The sequence below is a fragment of the Medicago truncatula genome, chromosome 4, assembly GCF_003473485.1.
Source record: "Medicago truncatula cultivar Jemalong A17 chromosome 4, MtrunA17r5.0-ANR, whole genome shotgun sequence".
NCBI lineage: Eukaryota > Viridiplantae > Streptophyta > Magnoliopsida > Fabales > Fabaceae > Medicago > Medicago truncatula.
Genome location: NC_053045.1, coordinates 57,474,621 through 57,488,707, shown reverse-complemented (window position 1 = coordinate 57,488,707; position 14,087 = coordinate 57,474,621). Strand labels below are relative to the sequence as shown.

The 14,087-nt window shown below is 34.0% G+C and overlaps 2 protein-coding genes across 3 annotated transcripts; both read right to left on the bottom strand.

Moving 5' to 3' along the window:
• Nucleotides 1–4,065: 4,065 nt before the first annotated feature.
• LOC11418284 (putative disease resistance protein RGA3) lies at nucleotides 4,066–9,468 on the bottom strand. Its single transcript, XM_039833973.1, is given in 5 exon segments — nucleotides 4,066–4,374; nucleotides 6,750–7,425; nucleotides 7,428–8,044; nucleotides 8,046–9,214; nucleotides 9,217–9,468. Coding segments are annotated over 4 exon segments (2,073 nt in total). The 5' UTR covers nucleotides 9,301–9,468; the 3' UTR covers nucleotides 4,066–4,374; nucleotides 6,750–7,222.
• Nucleotides 9,469–9,564: 96 nt separating this feature from the next.
• On the bottom strand, nucleotides 9,565–13,642 carry LOC11422867 (pentatricopeptide repeat-containing protein At4g22760). Of its 2 annotated transcripts, XM_039833745.1 has the most exons (3): nucleotides 11,548–13,642; nucleotides 11,003–11,177; nucleotides 9,565–10,895 (listed from the first exon to the last, which is right to left on the bottom strand). In XM_039833745.1, the coding sequence occupies exon 1, from the start codon at nucleotides 13,639–13,641 to the stop codon at nucleotides 11,845–11,847; it is 1,797 nt and encodes a 598-aa protein (XP_039689679.1). In that variant the 5' UTR covers nucleotide 13,642; the 3' UTR covers nucleotides 9,565–10,895; nucleotides 11,003–11,177; nucleotides 11,548–11,844. The 2 variants fall into 2 exon arrangements, with proteins under 2 accessions (XP_039689679.1, XP_003609609.2); XM_003609561.3 differs by having other exon boundaries at nucleotides 9,565–11,177.
• Nucleotides 13,643–14,087: the final 445 nt, after the last annotated feature.

Here is a 14,087-nt window from a genome sequence, read left to right as displayed (position 1 = left end):
GAGTAGAGTTCCTCCCCAACCTAGCCAAAAAATCTACACATACATTGCCTTCACGGAGCACATGTTTGAACACCAAACCTGGGAGATGATCCAACAAACTTGTTATTTTAGCTAGTAAAGAAGCATAAGCATGGAATGAGTGAGATTGTCTGTCCATAAGTAGGTTTTTGATCTCAGTGGAGTCTGTCTCACACTCAACATGCAACACCGAATTGTTTATCAACAAGACCAAACCGTTATAAATTCCAAACAACTCAGCAATAAGCGCATCACCGCAACCATCATTAGATGAGAACCCTGCCACCCAATTTCCTGTAGCGTCTCGAATCAATCCTCATGAACCGATAACACCACTTTGGTCACAACTTCCGTCCACATTAACTTTAAATTTATCCGATGGGGGAGCTTTCCATTTGACCTTGCTTCTATTATTAGCTGCACATGAATCAGTTGTAGATAACAAAACCATATCCTCAACCATGAGGTTAATTTGTCGGATCACATCACTAGCTTTCCAAGTTTTATCACCCAAAACAATGTTGTTCCTCCAGCGCCATATCCACCATATAGTAGCAACAAACTTTAAACTTGTTGGTCCAGTAGCCATGTGTTTTAGCCAAGTATTAGGAGTTTGATAACTTAAGAACCCAGGAGATTCAAGTACTTGCAAGTTTGCCCAAACATAACGAGAGTTTCGACAATCCCTCAAACAATGCATAACATCCTCTTCTCTTATTTATATATTTATTTTAACAAATCGTAGATCATATTTCTGTAAAAGAAAATTTCACGGACATATTTTTTGACAAAATCCTTTTTATTATTTCATTCAAAATTGATCTTTTTAGATTTATTTTTTGACATAATCTTTTTGGATATTTGGAAGTAAATTAACAACATCACTATATATTTAAGCGCCTACCAATATTTTTTTGTTGTATTGGACTAATCAAGTTATAAGTACAGTACTCCATAATTTCAATACTCGTACCAAGAATCATGAAGCGCAAACATGCTTTGACGGAAGAAAGTGAATCCATTGATATGGTTGTTACTAGTGATGATCATGCTACTAAGGAAATAATGATTGATGCAAGATTCACATCTTTTCTTGAGAAAGATAATTCTTTTCTCACACCATGGAGTTGGGACCCCTTGATTGACAATAATTCTACCAAAGAAAAGGAGTATCTTTCTTTTCATCCAGAATCCTATTTTATTTATGAGGTAATTTTTTCTTTGTTTTTTTTTTTTTTTATTATTCCTAAATCACTAAATGTTCAATGGTTCCTGGTACATATCATTGCCTCCCTTCATGATTTGAATTCGCCGCGAGACCTATTTGCTTAAATAATTTGTAAGTACCTCTAATATTGTTAGTTAAGTCTTGAAATCTGCCCTAATTCTAATGAACCTTCGAAACACAACTCACCTAAACTTTTCAAAACCTCTTAAAAATAATCACCGTCATCACATAGACCTGTTGGATTTGGTGTTAGCAAAACATATTCAAAATAGGTTAATAACATCTTAAGTTTTGATAAGATTTTCAGAATTTTGTAAATTTTATTTTGTGGCCATATATCATCATTATTTATGTTGTATGATCAGTTGTTAAAGGATGTTTTGGTAGAGTTACATGAGTTTTTAAAATCGCAAGGAAAAAAACAATCTCACTAATATGTACTAGCTTATCATGTTAATGACAAGAAGACTTTTAAGTTATTTTTTGTTGTTTTCAGATTATTGATCAGAAGTGCTGGAACGACAATGTCCAAGTAACCGATAATCAATTCTGGCCGTCTACAAGGTAATTTGAAAAATAAATTGGAAAATTAAGGATGATTAATATATTCTACCAAAAAAAAAAAAGGATGACTAATCTATAAATTTATTATGTTTTTGATAATGGTTTCGGCATACAAAATAATAATTTTTTTTCTTTTCAAATGTGTCCCACAACACGCAAAATATATAATTTATTTCTTGTACTTTAATGGTGGCATTTACTCATTTAGGATGGGTGAGGGAAAGAGTTTTCTACTATGAGAGAGTTTTTTTTTACCATAAGATTAAAGAGGTGCACAGATTTTAAAATGGTCTGTCCACACCATATATTTTCCTCCATCATCTTCAACCTTTGAAAATACAAATCTGCAATTCACCCACCAACCCATATCCATTTAAAATCAATCTTTTTTGTTAAGATGATTTTGGTCTAACACATTGAATGAATTTTAGAGATACCAATAATTTCTACCATTGGATTAAATCTGACACACACTATTATCATACATTCTCATCACTATATTTATTTTTATATTTATTTTCATACAATCTTTCTCCACAACCATTCTTCTCTTCCCCACTTGCGGTCAACTCTTTTCTTAATCTTCATCTTTCCGACAAACTTCACCTTCCTCCGGCGTTGTTTTTCAACAAGCAAGTACGCCGGCGCCGACAACAGTATCAACGGCGGTGGCAGTTTTATATTGAAAATGTTGCAGTTGTGCTTTCGATGAAGGTAGATTCTATCAGAAGCATTAATCTTCACACCTACACAAGTCTTACGGAATTCTATGATTCTTGTGGTGAACCACTTGAAATGTCATGCCTTTGATATGGAACAAGTTAGTTGTTCTGCAGATTATGAAGTATGAACTGAGAGTGGACAAAGTTAAAGAGTTTAATAGACTTGATATTTGGAAGAAAATCAACCTTTTTTTTTCTTTCTCAAAATGAAAAAAACTACCACATTCATCATCAATGTTTTTCAGTATATTTTATTCTAAAAAAAGACCAACAAATTTGTTCTTTCATGAAATTTCAGATCTGAGTTTGTTATGTTCTTGGTGTGGTTGAGATGGGTCAGTATTTTGATGTTGTTTATGCCGTCGGGGATTTGACCGGTGAAGTAATTTTGGAGGAGATTGAGGCACCTGAGGTTGGTACAATTGTACAGCCACGTCGGCAATGGAAAATCTGGGTTGGTGTTCAAGTAACGTGGTGGTAGTGGTTGGAGGTTAATAAGGTTGAAGACAAACTTAAAAAATGTTGTGTGGATAGACCATGATAAAATCAGTGCTCCAATTTAATCTAATGGTAAACAATCAACTTTCCCATGATGGAAAATTCTTTCCCTCACCCACCCTAAATGCCACCTACTTTAATATATGATATAATTATATTGAGGCAGTTTTTTTTTTTACTTCGTCTTATCCGTAAAAAGATATTGTTTTATTTGTTGTTCCCTTTCAAATATCATTGCTTAGCTTTTTCAAAAAAAATTAATGATTTGATTTGTTAATAGTGCCTTAAGTTATTTATAGCAGAGAAAAAAAATAGATGAAAGACATAAATTATTATTTGCACTTGAAGTTAAAAGAAATATAATTTTATTTTATATTTTGAATTGAATCTTTTTAAACATAAGATAAACCTCATCTATCTAAACGTTGTTCGCTGTCCGACACATCTATATAATATTTATACACATGATTACATTCAATTATGTTATTTTTTCAAATAATTATTGACATAGATGTGTCAATATCGTGTATGTGCTTCAATGATTACAAGTAGCTCTCAAATTTGCACAAAGATAGTATATCAAGTGAACAATCCTAACCACAAATCAGTATAATAACACAATATCTATTTATTCATTATTATTATTATTATTATTATTATTATTATTATTATTATTATTATTATTATTATTATTATTATTATTATTATTATCTGTTTTCAATTAATATTTCCTAATTTTTGTCATAACTTGGATTTTTATGCATGTTTTGGTGCTTGTAACTCTAATTAAGTTGTCTTTTTTTTATTTCAGTTTATACTCGCAAGTTTGGAATCCTGTCCAGCACACATATGTCAATCAAGCACCAGCTAATTACCATCCTGCTCCACACACATATGTCAATCAAACACCAACTAATTACTTTCCTTTAGCATATTATTATAGAAACAGAAGTTATTTCAGCAACATATAATTGATTTTAATTTGGTTGTAGAGTTGATTATTTTTGCTTGTAGAGTTGATTCTAACTTGAAGAATGGATATGAATTTTGTGTCATCTTTTTTTAAAGATGTCTCAAATATTTCTACTGCACTATTTTCCTTGCACTTTGCATACTATCATACACACTTGCATATTAAATCTCGAATTACAAACTTTAATACATACAACTTTAAATCTCAAATTACAAATCAGATGATTCATTTGAAATTATACCAAATAAATTTTCAATATGAATTAAAATGATAGTTGACTTAAATGACTTGATAGCTCACTCAAATAACTTGGTAAAAAAAATAACTTTCAACTTCAAACCTCTGTTGACTTGCATCACAAATTCACCATTCTAAAATCAAATAAACACATGATTAGCATATAAGACCATTGAACTTATTTCCAATATGAATATATCAAATTAATGTTAACCTTAGATTACTTTCTCATTCATCTTTCCAAGCCACAAAATGCTAGGTTGAAGCTTAAGCGTGTGTGTGTGAGAGAAGGGATATTAATAAAATGTGTAGTGGTATTGGCATCATTCGTCTGTTCTTTGTATTTCAAAATAAAAAATTAGAACAAAAGAAAAGCAATTCGGTCTATGTCAGTTCGATTTTGAACTGAACCATAGGAGGTTGGACATTATGTTTTGGAACACATTTATAAACATGGAAAAAATTAAAATAAACACAAATGTATATAAAATATTTTTCGTTAATTCTTTTGGTTCATAAATAAAGTTGTTGTAAATTAGCAAAGTGGGTGTAAACCAGTGGCAATGGATTTTTATGTCCAAATGAAAAGAAACACACTTGCTAACTTTAGACAATAACGTTTATAAGTTGGACTAAGTTAGCAACCCCCAATGGAAGACATAAGGGTAAAAAGTTGTGGTGTTAAGTCTTTTTAGACGACAAAATCAATCATCATAAACACAACATTAATTCATGGATCTAGGAGACATTACATTTCTATGAGTGACCCTTTAAACTATATGTAGGAGGTCAATTACCTTTGGTCCTAGGAAAACAAAAGTGTCAAATGCAAATGAGTTTAACACCTAGGTTTAGTTATAATTTTGTTTTTGTTGATGAAAACAATATATTATTTAGGCTTATTTGATCCAATGGTCCTCTAAATAATTTTAAGCTTTTATTTTGGTCCCACAATTAATAAAACGTGGGTTTAAGTCCCTTCACTTTTTCCTCCGTTTGCCAAATAAATCATTCGATGTTAAGTTTAACCCTAAGTATCTATGGTGGATCAATCTTAAAAGTTGTCCACCATAGACTTCATTAATTTTTTAAATTTTAACCGTTTGATATGTTTTTTTTTTAAAAGAATGATCGTTGGATTACACAGATGTATTTTATCTTATGGTGAGTAAACAACACCTAATTATTTCTCCCTTTTCTTCATCTTCTTCTTCACTCTTCTTCATCATATTCATATCATTTTGACCAACATTCATAAACAGCAAGAGGTTGTCTCTACTGGACTTTTTATCATTCATCAATAACAATAACAACAACAACCAACAAAATTACAATTACAACTTCCAGGTTCATTCATTCTTCACCTTCTTCATTTCACAATCACCATAAACAAATTTCCAGAAACAACATCACATGATTTCCATAAACAAATTTCCAAAAATGCAACATCAAAAATCAAAACATGAATTCCTTTATCCATGAAAATAAAAAGTCATGTTGAATTTCTAGAAATCAAAAATCATGTTGTAACATCACATGAATTTCTAGAAATCAAAAATCAAAATAAAAAATCAACATCACATGAATTTCCAGAATTGTAACATTCCTCATTCCTTCATCTCAATATTCTTCATCTTCGTTTCAATCTAACATTCCTCATTCCTTTTTTCCATGGAATCCATAGCTTTGAAAAGAATCCACGAGGAGAAGAACGAGATCTGAAATCAGAAGAGAGGAGCTTGGTGGTTGTTGTACTGGGTGGCGCACCGGTTAAGAGAGAAAGAAGTGGAATTCACAAAAGCCCATTAACAGGAAGAACAAATACAAAGTATGGTGGCCGGAAAAGCCCCTTCCGGCGGCGGAGGAAGAAAAGGGTCGGCGAAAAAGTTGTTCCTTTCGTGAAATTAGTTGGACCAATGGAAAGCCCAAGTCGAGAGGATAAAGAAAATGGTCTTACTTTTTCCGATCGGTGCATGTGGTCGGCAGAGCGACGCCGGGATGGGGCGGCGACGGTGGTGGTTTTAGGAGAGAAGAAGGAGGAGATCCGTGAACCTTTGTTTTTTATTATTTTTTAATATATATAACATGATCCATTTAATCCAATGGTGACCTCTTTTTAATCCAATGGTTGTTGTTGGAGGATGATTGTAGGATAAAGTAGTCCTTCATAATCTAATGGTAGCTTGTTTTTTAAAAGATCAAACGGTCAAAATTTAAAAAATTAATGAAGTTTATAGTGGACCACTTTTAAGGTTGGTCCACTATAGACGTTTGGGGTTAAACTTAACACCGAATAATTTATTTAACAAATGGAGGAAAAAGTGAGGGACTTAAACGTACATTTTATTAATTGTGGGATCAAAATGAAAACTTAAAATTATTCAGGGAACGATTGGATCAGATAAGCCTCTTATTAGCTGTAGTAAAGATGAGTCTTCTAAACAATTCATTATTACAAAAAAATAAAAGTAAAAGTAAATTTTTTAGGGAAAAAATAAAAGCAAAGTACCTTTAAACCTTGATTGTGATATCTGTAAATTCCTTTTAATTTTCGAATTCCGTCGATTCAACGATCACTTCTTTGATGTGTGATATCTTGTGCCAATCACGTCCAACTCCTGGCCGGTATCTTCTACCTAATTCTGGACAATCTTCAATTTTTAAACTTTCAAGGTTTGGAAGGCAATGTAAATCTTCGGGGAGCGAAAACAATTTCGGGCAATTTCGAATTCGAAGTATTTTGAGACAAATCAGCGTTGAGAACCACTGAGGAAGCTCCTCTAGATTTTCACAGCCATCAATTACCAAGGTTTGTAATGTGTCTGCACATCCTTGCAACCATTGCGGAAAACTCACAAGTTGTCATTGCTTAATGGCAGTTTCAAACAATTATCAATCCCCAAAGCCTCTAAGTTGGGAAAAACATGAATTGGCGGCATAGACTTTAGACTCCCACAAGAACCAATCTCCAACAACTTAAGATTAGAAAGTTGTATGTATTCCTTCAAGAAACAAAGCCTCTAGATTGTCACAAGATACGACGGATAAACATTCTAAAGATGACAACTTTGCAATCTCTTTGTCTGGGAAAGTAGATTGATGTGTAGTTATATAGAGCTGCCGAAGGCTGATCAAATTTCCTATTCCATTGGGTAATGTTTGAAGCTTTATGCAACCATCGAGATCAAAGTATGCAGATTCTGGAGTTTGCACACTGAATTAGGGAGGCTCTTCAATTCTTTATTATTCTCAAGATTGAGATATCTTAAATGTTTTAATTTTCAAATAGAGCGGGGAAAACTCTCATATTTAGAATGAGCTAACCGTAAAACACGCAAGAATTTGAACCTTGACGCCAATGTTTTCAAGAAAGCTTCATTGTTAGCTCCCTTGGGAAATAGCATGGTTCTCAGACCTGTAGGAACTCGTGTTAGGCCAAGCAAATCATTTTTAATAAATGACAAATGAAGGACATTCTCGAATATATTTTCATCATGAAATTTCAACAATTGAAACTCATCTCTTGCAACATACAATGAGAGATCATGCACTAAATCATGCAATTTAAATCCACAAAAACCACCACCAAAGTCTACAAAATCTTGAATAAATGATCTAGACTGAAGGTCGTACAGAAACTGAATGCTAATATCTTCCAAGGTTTTACCCATGTTTGGTGGTGGAAGAAAACCAAATGCCACCCATAGCACACTAACATCAAAATTAATAAATGGAAAGTACTTTTCAAAGAGAGAGAAGCAAGCAAAACATTGTTTTAAATAAGAAGGTAACTGATCATAACTTTTTGATAGCAGACAAAATGTCGTCATCTTTTTGTGGTAAATCCCAAATTTCACTGTCCCTGTTAAACTTCCACTCTTCTATATCATCTTTTAAGAATAGAGAACTCCCCAATGTTCTTAGGGCCAAAGGAAGCCCTCCACATTTTTGTACAATTTCTTTCCCAATCTCCATCAATTTTGGATAGTTCTTCTCTTCTCCCTCTTCAAAAGCCCATTTGACAAATACAGACAAGGAATCCTCTCTAAAAAGACCCTCCAATTCCAAAATGTATGATGTGTTGATGCCCATCATTTTGGCAATTGAGTGGAGTTTACTTCCTTCAGCACCTACTTGTATTAAATTCTTCAACTCAACCCATTTGACACGATCCTCATTCCATACATCGTCCAAGACGAGTAAGAACTTTTTACCAGGAATCACATTTCTCAGATGATTTTGTAGCTGATTCAAATCAAGGTTTGTATAGTTCTCTTGGTGAATTGGGTTAGGACCAAGAGCAGAACCACTAACACTAGCTGAATTGAGGATTTTAACAAGCAGATTCTCAAGTTCAAAATCATCAGAGACACACACCCACATCTTCAATGGAAAAGTCTCATCTAAACTCTTATCATTAAACACGACCTTTGCAAGTGTAGTTTTTCCTAATCCTCCAATTCCAACAATAGGAATAACAGAGAGACTATTACTATCACCACTATCTTGCAATAACAGATTAATGATTTTTTGTTTATCATGTTTTCTTCCTATCACATCAGAATCAATCACATATGAATGTGTCAATTCGCGCCTTTTTACAACACGATTATCACTATCATTGATTTGAAGGCCAAACTTAAGCCTATCAGCAGCAAACTTATCAAATCTTTCTTTGATATGTTTGATTTGATGTGCCATTTGAAAGCGATAAACAAGAGGATTAGAATTTGAGAAGAAACATTTTACCTTCCTTCTGATGCTACCAGAAGTGTTGATGACGTGCTTTCGCAAGGCCTCACATTCGAAATCATCTATAACATCTTCGGCATCGTAGAAAACACGGTTAATCTGTTTCAGCCATTCACGTAGCTCATTGTTCTGCCATTGCTTTTGTTCAGCATCTAATAACACGGCTTTGACGAGTGAGACAATGTTTTTTATTTCTTAAAGATCGTCATAGACACCCAGCCCAGCGCTAGAGAAGCTTCATTGACAGCAACAGAAGCAAGCTTACTAATGAATGACTCTGCAACTCCGAAGAGTAGTGATTCCGCCATGTTGATTTGTTTTTGAAAGGAAATGAAGAATCAAAAGTGAAAGTAATTTGGTAAGGCTCAAAGCACTTTGGAGGATAAGGTGGAAGATATGAGCCAACATGAATCGTTTACTAATACAATTTCTAGTCAACGGTTAACTATCATACGTTGTGTTTTTTTATTTTATTTATCAAAGAACAACAACTTGGAAATAATTTTATTATTTATAGTCTTTTATTAACAATTTAATTTTTTTTTTTTTTTGTGGTGGCCGGGATTCGAACCCCAGACCTTGATTTATATGAGCTGGATATAATTGCCATTTGCGGCAACTTGAAATTAAATTACAAAGTACTTCTTAATGAACCGTAAAATATTGTTCTATGATTGTCGTGATAATAATTTGCAAACTAGTTCGGTGCAATATACTTAGTCTCCTCACGTAAGGTGTTAATATAACGAGGAACAAGCTATCAAGACGAAGACACAAGTATCATTTATTTTATTTCTTAGATATAATAATAAAAACTCAGTTGTATATGTTTCCCTTAATACATTTTTTTAAGTTTGATTGAAATATGACTTATGATATAACACTCTTACATAATTTAATTTATGTAGCTGATTCCATTTAGTGTGATAAAGTTTAGTTGTTGTTATTGTTAACAAAAGCTTTCCTTTTTTTTTGGTTACATAACAAAAGCTTTCCTTTATACATCAGATTACCAAGACTTGTGTCTGTATTTTATCAAATCGAGGGAAGTGTGTGTTTGTAAATAATTTTTACAAGATAGCGAAATACTGATGTGAGGTGTGAATACCAAAAGTTTATGTACTTAAATAATTTGTATTCTTTGATATAGTCAAGACCCTTTTGTCTCAATCTGTATATGATGTAATCAATAAATGACACAGATTATATTACCCTTTATGTTGTCGATGTAAACTTTTGTTGTTACTTGATCACTGGTCCAAACTTAACTGAATGTTTCAGAAAAAATATATTAGTTTTATGTATTGTTGACAATATACATACATAGTGAATGTTTTTCCTTTATTTTCTTGGGTTCATGTTATATGGTTGATGATGTACAAATTGACCATTGGAGATAAATTTCAAAGGATGCATACTCCACTCACAAAGGAGACATGCCGACGACTTAGATCAAGTGTTAAAACTATTTCCAAGTCCGAACCTTGATTTGGTTAACTACCCCCTCACAATCACTTCAAAAAATGCACTAATTATTTGTATATCAAAAAGTCGTCCATAGAACTGAATGCTAAACTAATGACAAACCCTTTGGAACTTTGCTTGGTGGGTCAATCGAAAGCACGAAATATGGAGACGAGTTGAGAGAGACTATGGACATCACCACCAACACAAATCCTAGCTGGTGGAAGATGGAATACTGTGTAGAAAAGGAGAAATCACACCGTGTAAGTCAGAAAAATGTCCCATGGTGCAAGTTATGGTTTGCATACTATGCAAATCCTAGCTGGTGGAAGATGGAATATTGTATCACCTTTGTCCTTTCTTGGGGCGCTTCAATTTCGCATCAATCGTGGAAATCTTAGATGCCTTTGTACCTTAAACATGTTTGTGCATCCTATTTCTAAGACATGTGAGACCAAAGATCTAAGTGATGATATGTGGTCAAAGCTTAATGCAAAATTTAATCTTTAAAAAAAAAAAGGAATGGATAGGCAGATAGGAATGTACTTGACTATTTAGGATTTTCTCCCCAATCATAGCCAGTTAGTCATCGCACATGAACAAATTCACTTGCCTTCTTTACTCCTCTCACTATTTTCAAAAACGTCTGCAAAATCAGTTGGATGAATTACAGCCGTTGCATCCCGGCTCACTGTGTCTTAGGGTTGCATCTCTTGCCATCCTACAGAAAAAACAAGACTTAAAAAAAAAAAAAAGGAAAAATATTCACTATTCAGAATATAATTGCTGATTTTAATGTACAAAGAAAAAAGTTAAGGTAAATAAACTCTGTTAATTACTGTCCTCTAACTAAGGAAAGAGAATAATAAAAATTGAAATCAACTGTACAAACAAGAGGAAATACTGTACAAATAATAAAGACTCCCTATAATACAACAAGTATAACCCAAATTATAGCATTGACAGCCAATAGTTGAGGACAGTCACATATAAATTAAAACAAAGAAAGCATGTTATAGTTTATTTATCAGCTGCAATTCAAGTTTACTTTATGTATCCATGGGTCTGGGGCGGAGGAATGTTTGACTTACGTCAGAATGAGAGTGAAAGGGTAAGAAGTGGCTGCGAAAGAAAGCACAAGTCTCAGGTTGTAGAACCCAGAGCTGCATATCTCTCGAGCATATTGAACTGTTATGACTCTAAAGCACAGACCAAATTACCATCCTCACACTCTTTAGTACCACTTCGTTTCCACAATTCCATCCCTCAAAAATTTTCATGTGCACATTGAAAGCATACGCAATACGCAATATGAGCCCAAGTTATAGCGATAATATATGTGTCTTATTTCCCTAATCATGGAGGAGTTACATTAGTTGAGTGGCACATCACACAAGTTGTGTCCAACTACATCCAGGTATCTTGATAATTTTCTTTCCTTCCACACCCGTCGTCAACTTCTTGGCATCGTTCCATTTTCCAACAGTAGCATATATACCAGAAAGAAGAGAATAGTAACCAGCAGTTTCACTCTCCAGCTTAATGCAATGCTGGACAGCTATTTCCCCGAGCTTCAAATTGTCATGTAATCTGCAGGCGAGAAGTAGAGCTCCCCAGACACCAACATTTGGTTGCATTGGCATTTTCATTATAAGCTTATATGCTTCATCCAGCCATCCAGCCCTCCCCAAAAGATCAACCATGATTCCATAATGATCAACTGAAGGCACAATGCCATTGTCCTTCATGGATATAAAGCATCGATAACCTTCTTCAGCCAATCCAGCATGATTGTAAGCAGTTAGAATTCCAGTGTAGGTAACCAAATTAGGGATGATACACTCTCCAGCCATCCGTTCAAATAACTCGACTGCATCTGATGCCCTTCCATTTATTCCACAACCATAGATCATTGCAGAATATGCAACCACATCCCTCTTTCTCAGGCCATGGAATAGTTCATATGCCTTGTCAATGCTCCCACACTTTGCATACAAGTCAATTAACGCAGTGGCCAAATGATCGTCCAATACAATTCCAAAGTTGTTAATTTGCGACTCAATCCAGCGCCAATGTTCTAGATTTCCCAATTGTGAACAAGCTGATATAACACTAGCCAAAGTCATCTTGTCCGGATGTAAAGAGCTGTCTGGTTTAAGCATGACATTAAATAGGTCAAGGGCTTCTTTTGGTTTGCTGCTTTGAGCATAACAAGCTATCATAGCATTATACGAGAGCAAATCTTTATCATCCATCTGGTCAAAGAGCTCGCGAGCAGAATGAACATCCCCACTCTTCGAATACCCGGCAATCATAGTTATCAAAGAGACACTATTTCTCCTTGGCATTGCATCAAATAATTCTCTTGCTTCCACAATGCTTCCACAGTCAACATAACCAGTAATCATTGTGTTCCAAGAGGCAAAATTTCTCTCCGGCATTTGTTGAAACAAATAACAAGCCCGATCCATTTTCCCTGCTTTAGCATATCCCGAAACCATACAGTTCCAAGATATAACATCTTTCAATGGAATCTCATCAAAAAAACGTTGACCCTCATCCAAGTTACCACCTTTTATATACCCACTTAACAGAGAATTCCAAGAAACAACATTTTTGTCAGGCATTTCATCAAACACCTTACGTGCAGTCACCACATCACCAATTTTACAGTACAAATCAAGCAGCGCCGTTTGTACATAAACACAAGCATCAAATCCAAATTTATGAACATGCCCATGAATCAATAAACCACACAAATCATCCTCAACCCGAGCACATGACTTGAGAATAGAGGATACAGCATGTGAACTTGGACACAACCCAATCCTCCTCATTTGAACATAGAGAGAAACAGCTTCAACAAATTGACCCTTTTGAGAGAAGAATCGAATGACACAACCCCATGAGAAGGAATCTGGATTGCGAAGATGGTGAAGAATTGAGAGGATGTAGTTTGATATAGTTTTGTAGTTGGTGATATCACAGAGAAGAATACGATGAATGAAGATAGGTTCGAGATGGGTAAGGTTATTGGTTATGATTTGTGCATGGATTTGTTTTGCATGTTTCACAGTTGAACACTTTTTCATCAACGTTGTTAACTTCGTAGCTACCATTTGTTTCCTGTTTTTTTTGGTACAATCTTGTTTTCTTAAAATCAAGTTTCGAACTTGAATGTGCATTTTGATTTAATTCAATTTGTGTTTTTAAATCCCATAAAATAATTTACTTCATGTAAATTATCAAAAAAGTGACAATTAAAAAAATAATAAAAGTAGAATCATTTATTATTATTATTACTTTTCATCTTGTTGATTTCGTCATGTGCGGTGCTTTAGAAGTGGTGGAATGAAAAGGTGTGGGAGGACGCAACAAGCCCGGGATATATTTGATTTTCATAACTAGTGTGGGGGTATTTTTTTTTTTTGACAAGAGTGTGGGGTACTAATTAACATTTCTCTTATTTAATTCAATATTGATGCCATCAAATATAAGGAGTAGTTTGACTTCGGCTGTGTTTGGTAACACAAAAAAGCTAGCTTATAGCTTGTTGGATTAGCTTATAAGTTCGTTAGAAGAAAACGTGACGTGTTTGGTAATAAGCTTTTTTCATGAGCTTATAGCGTTT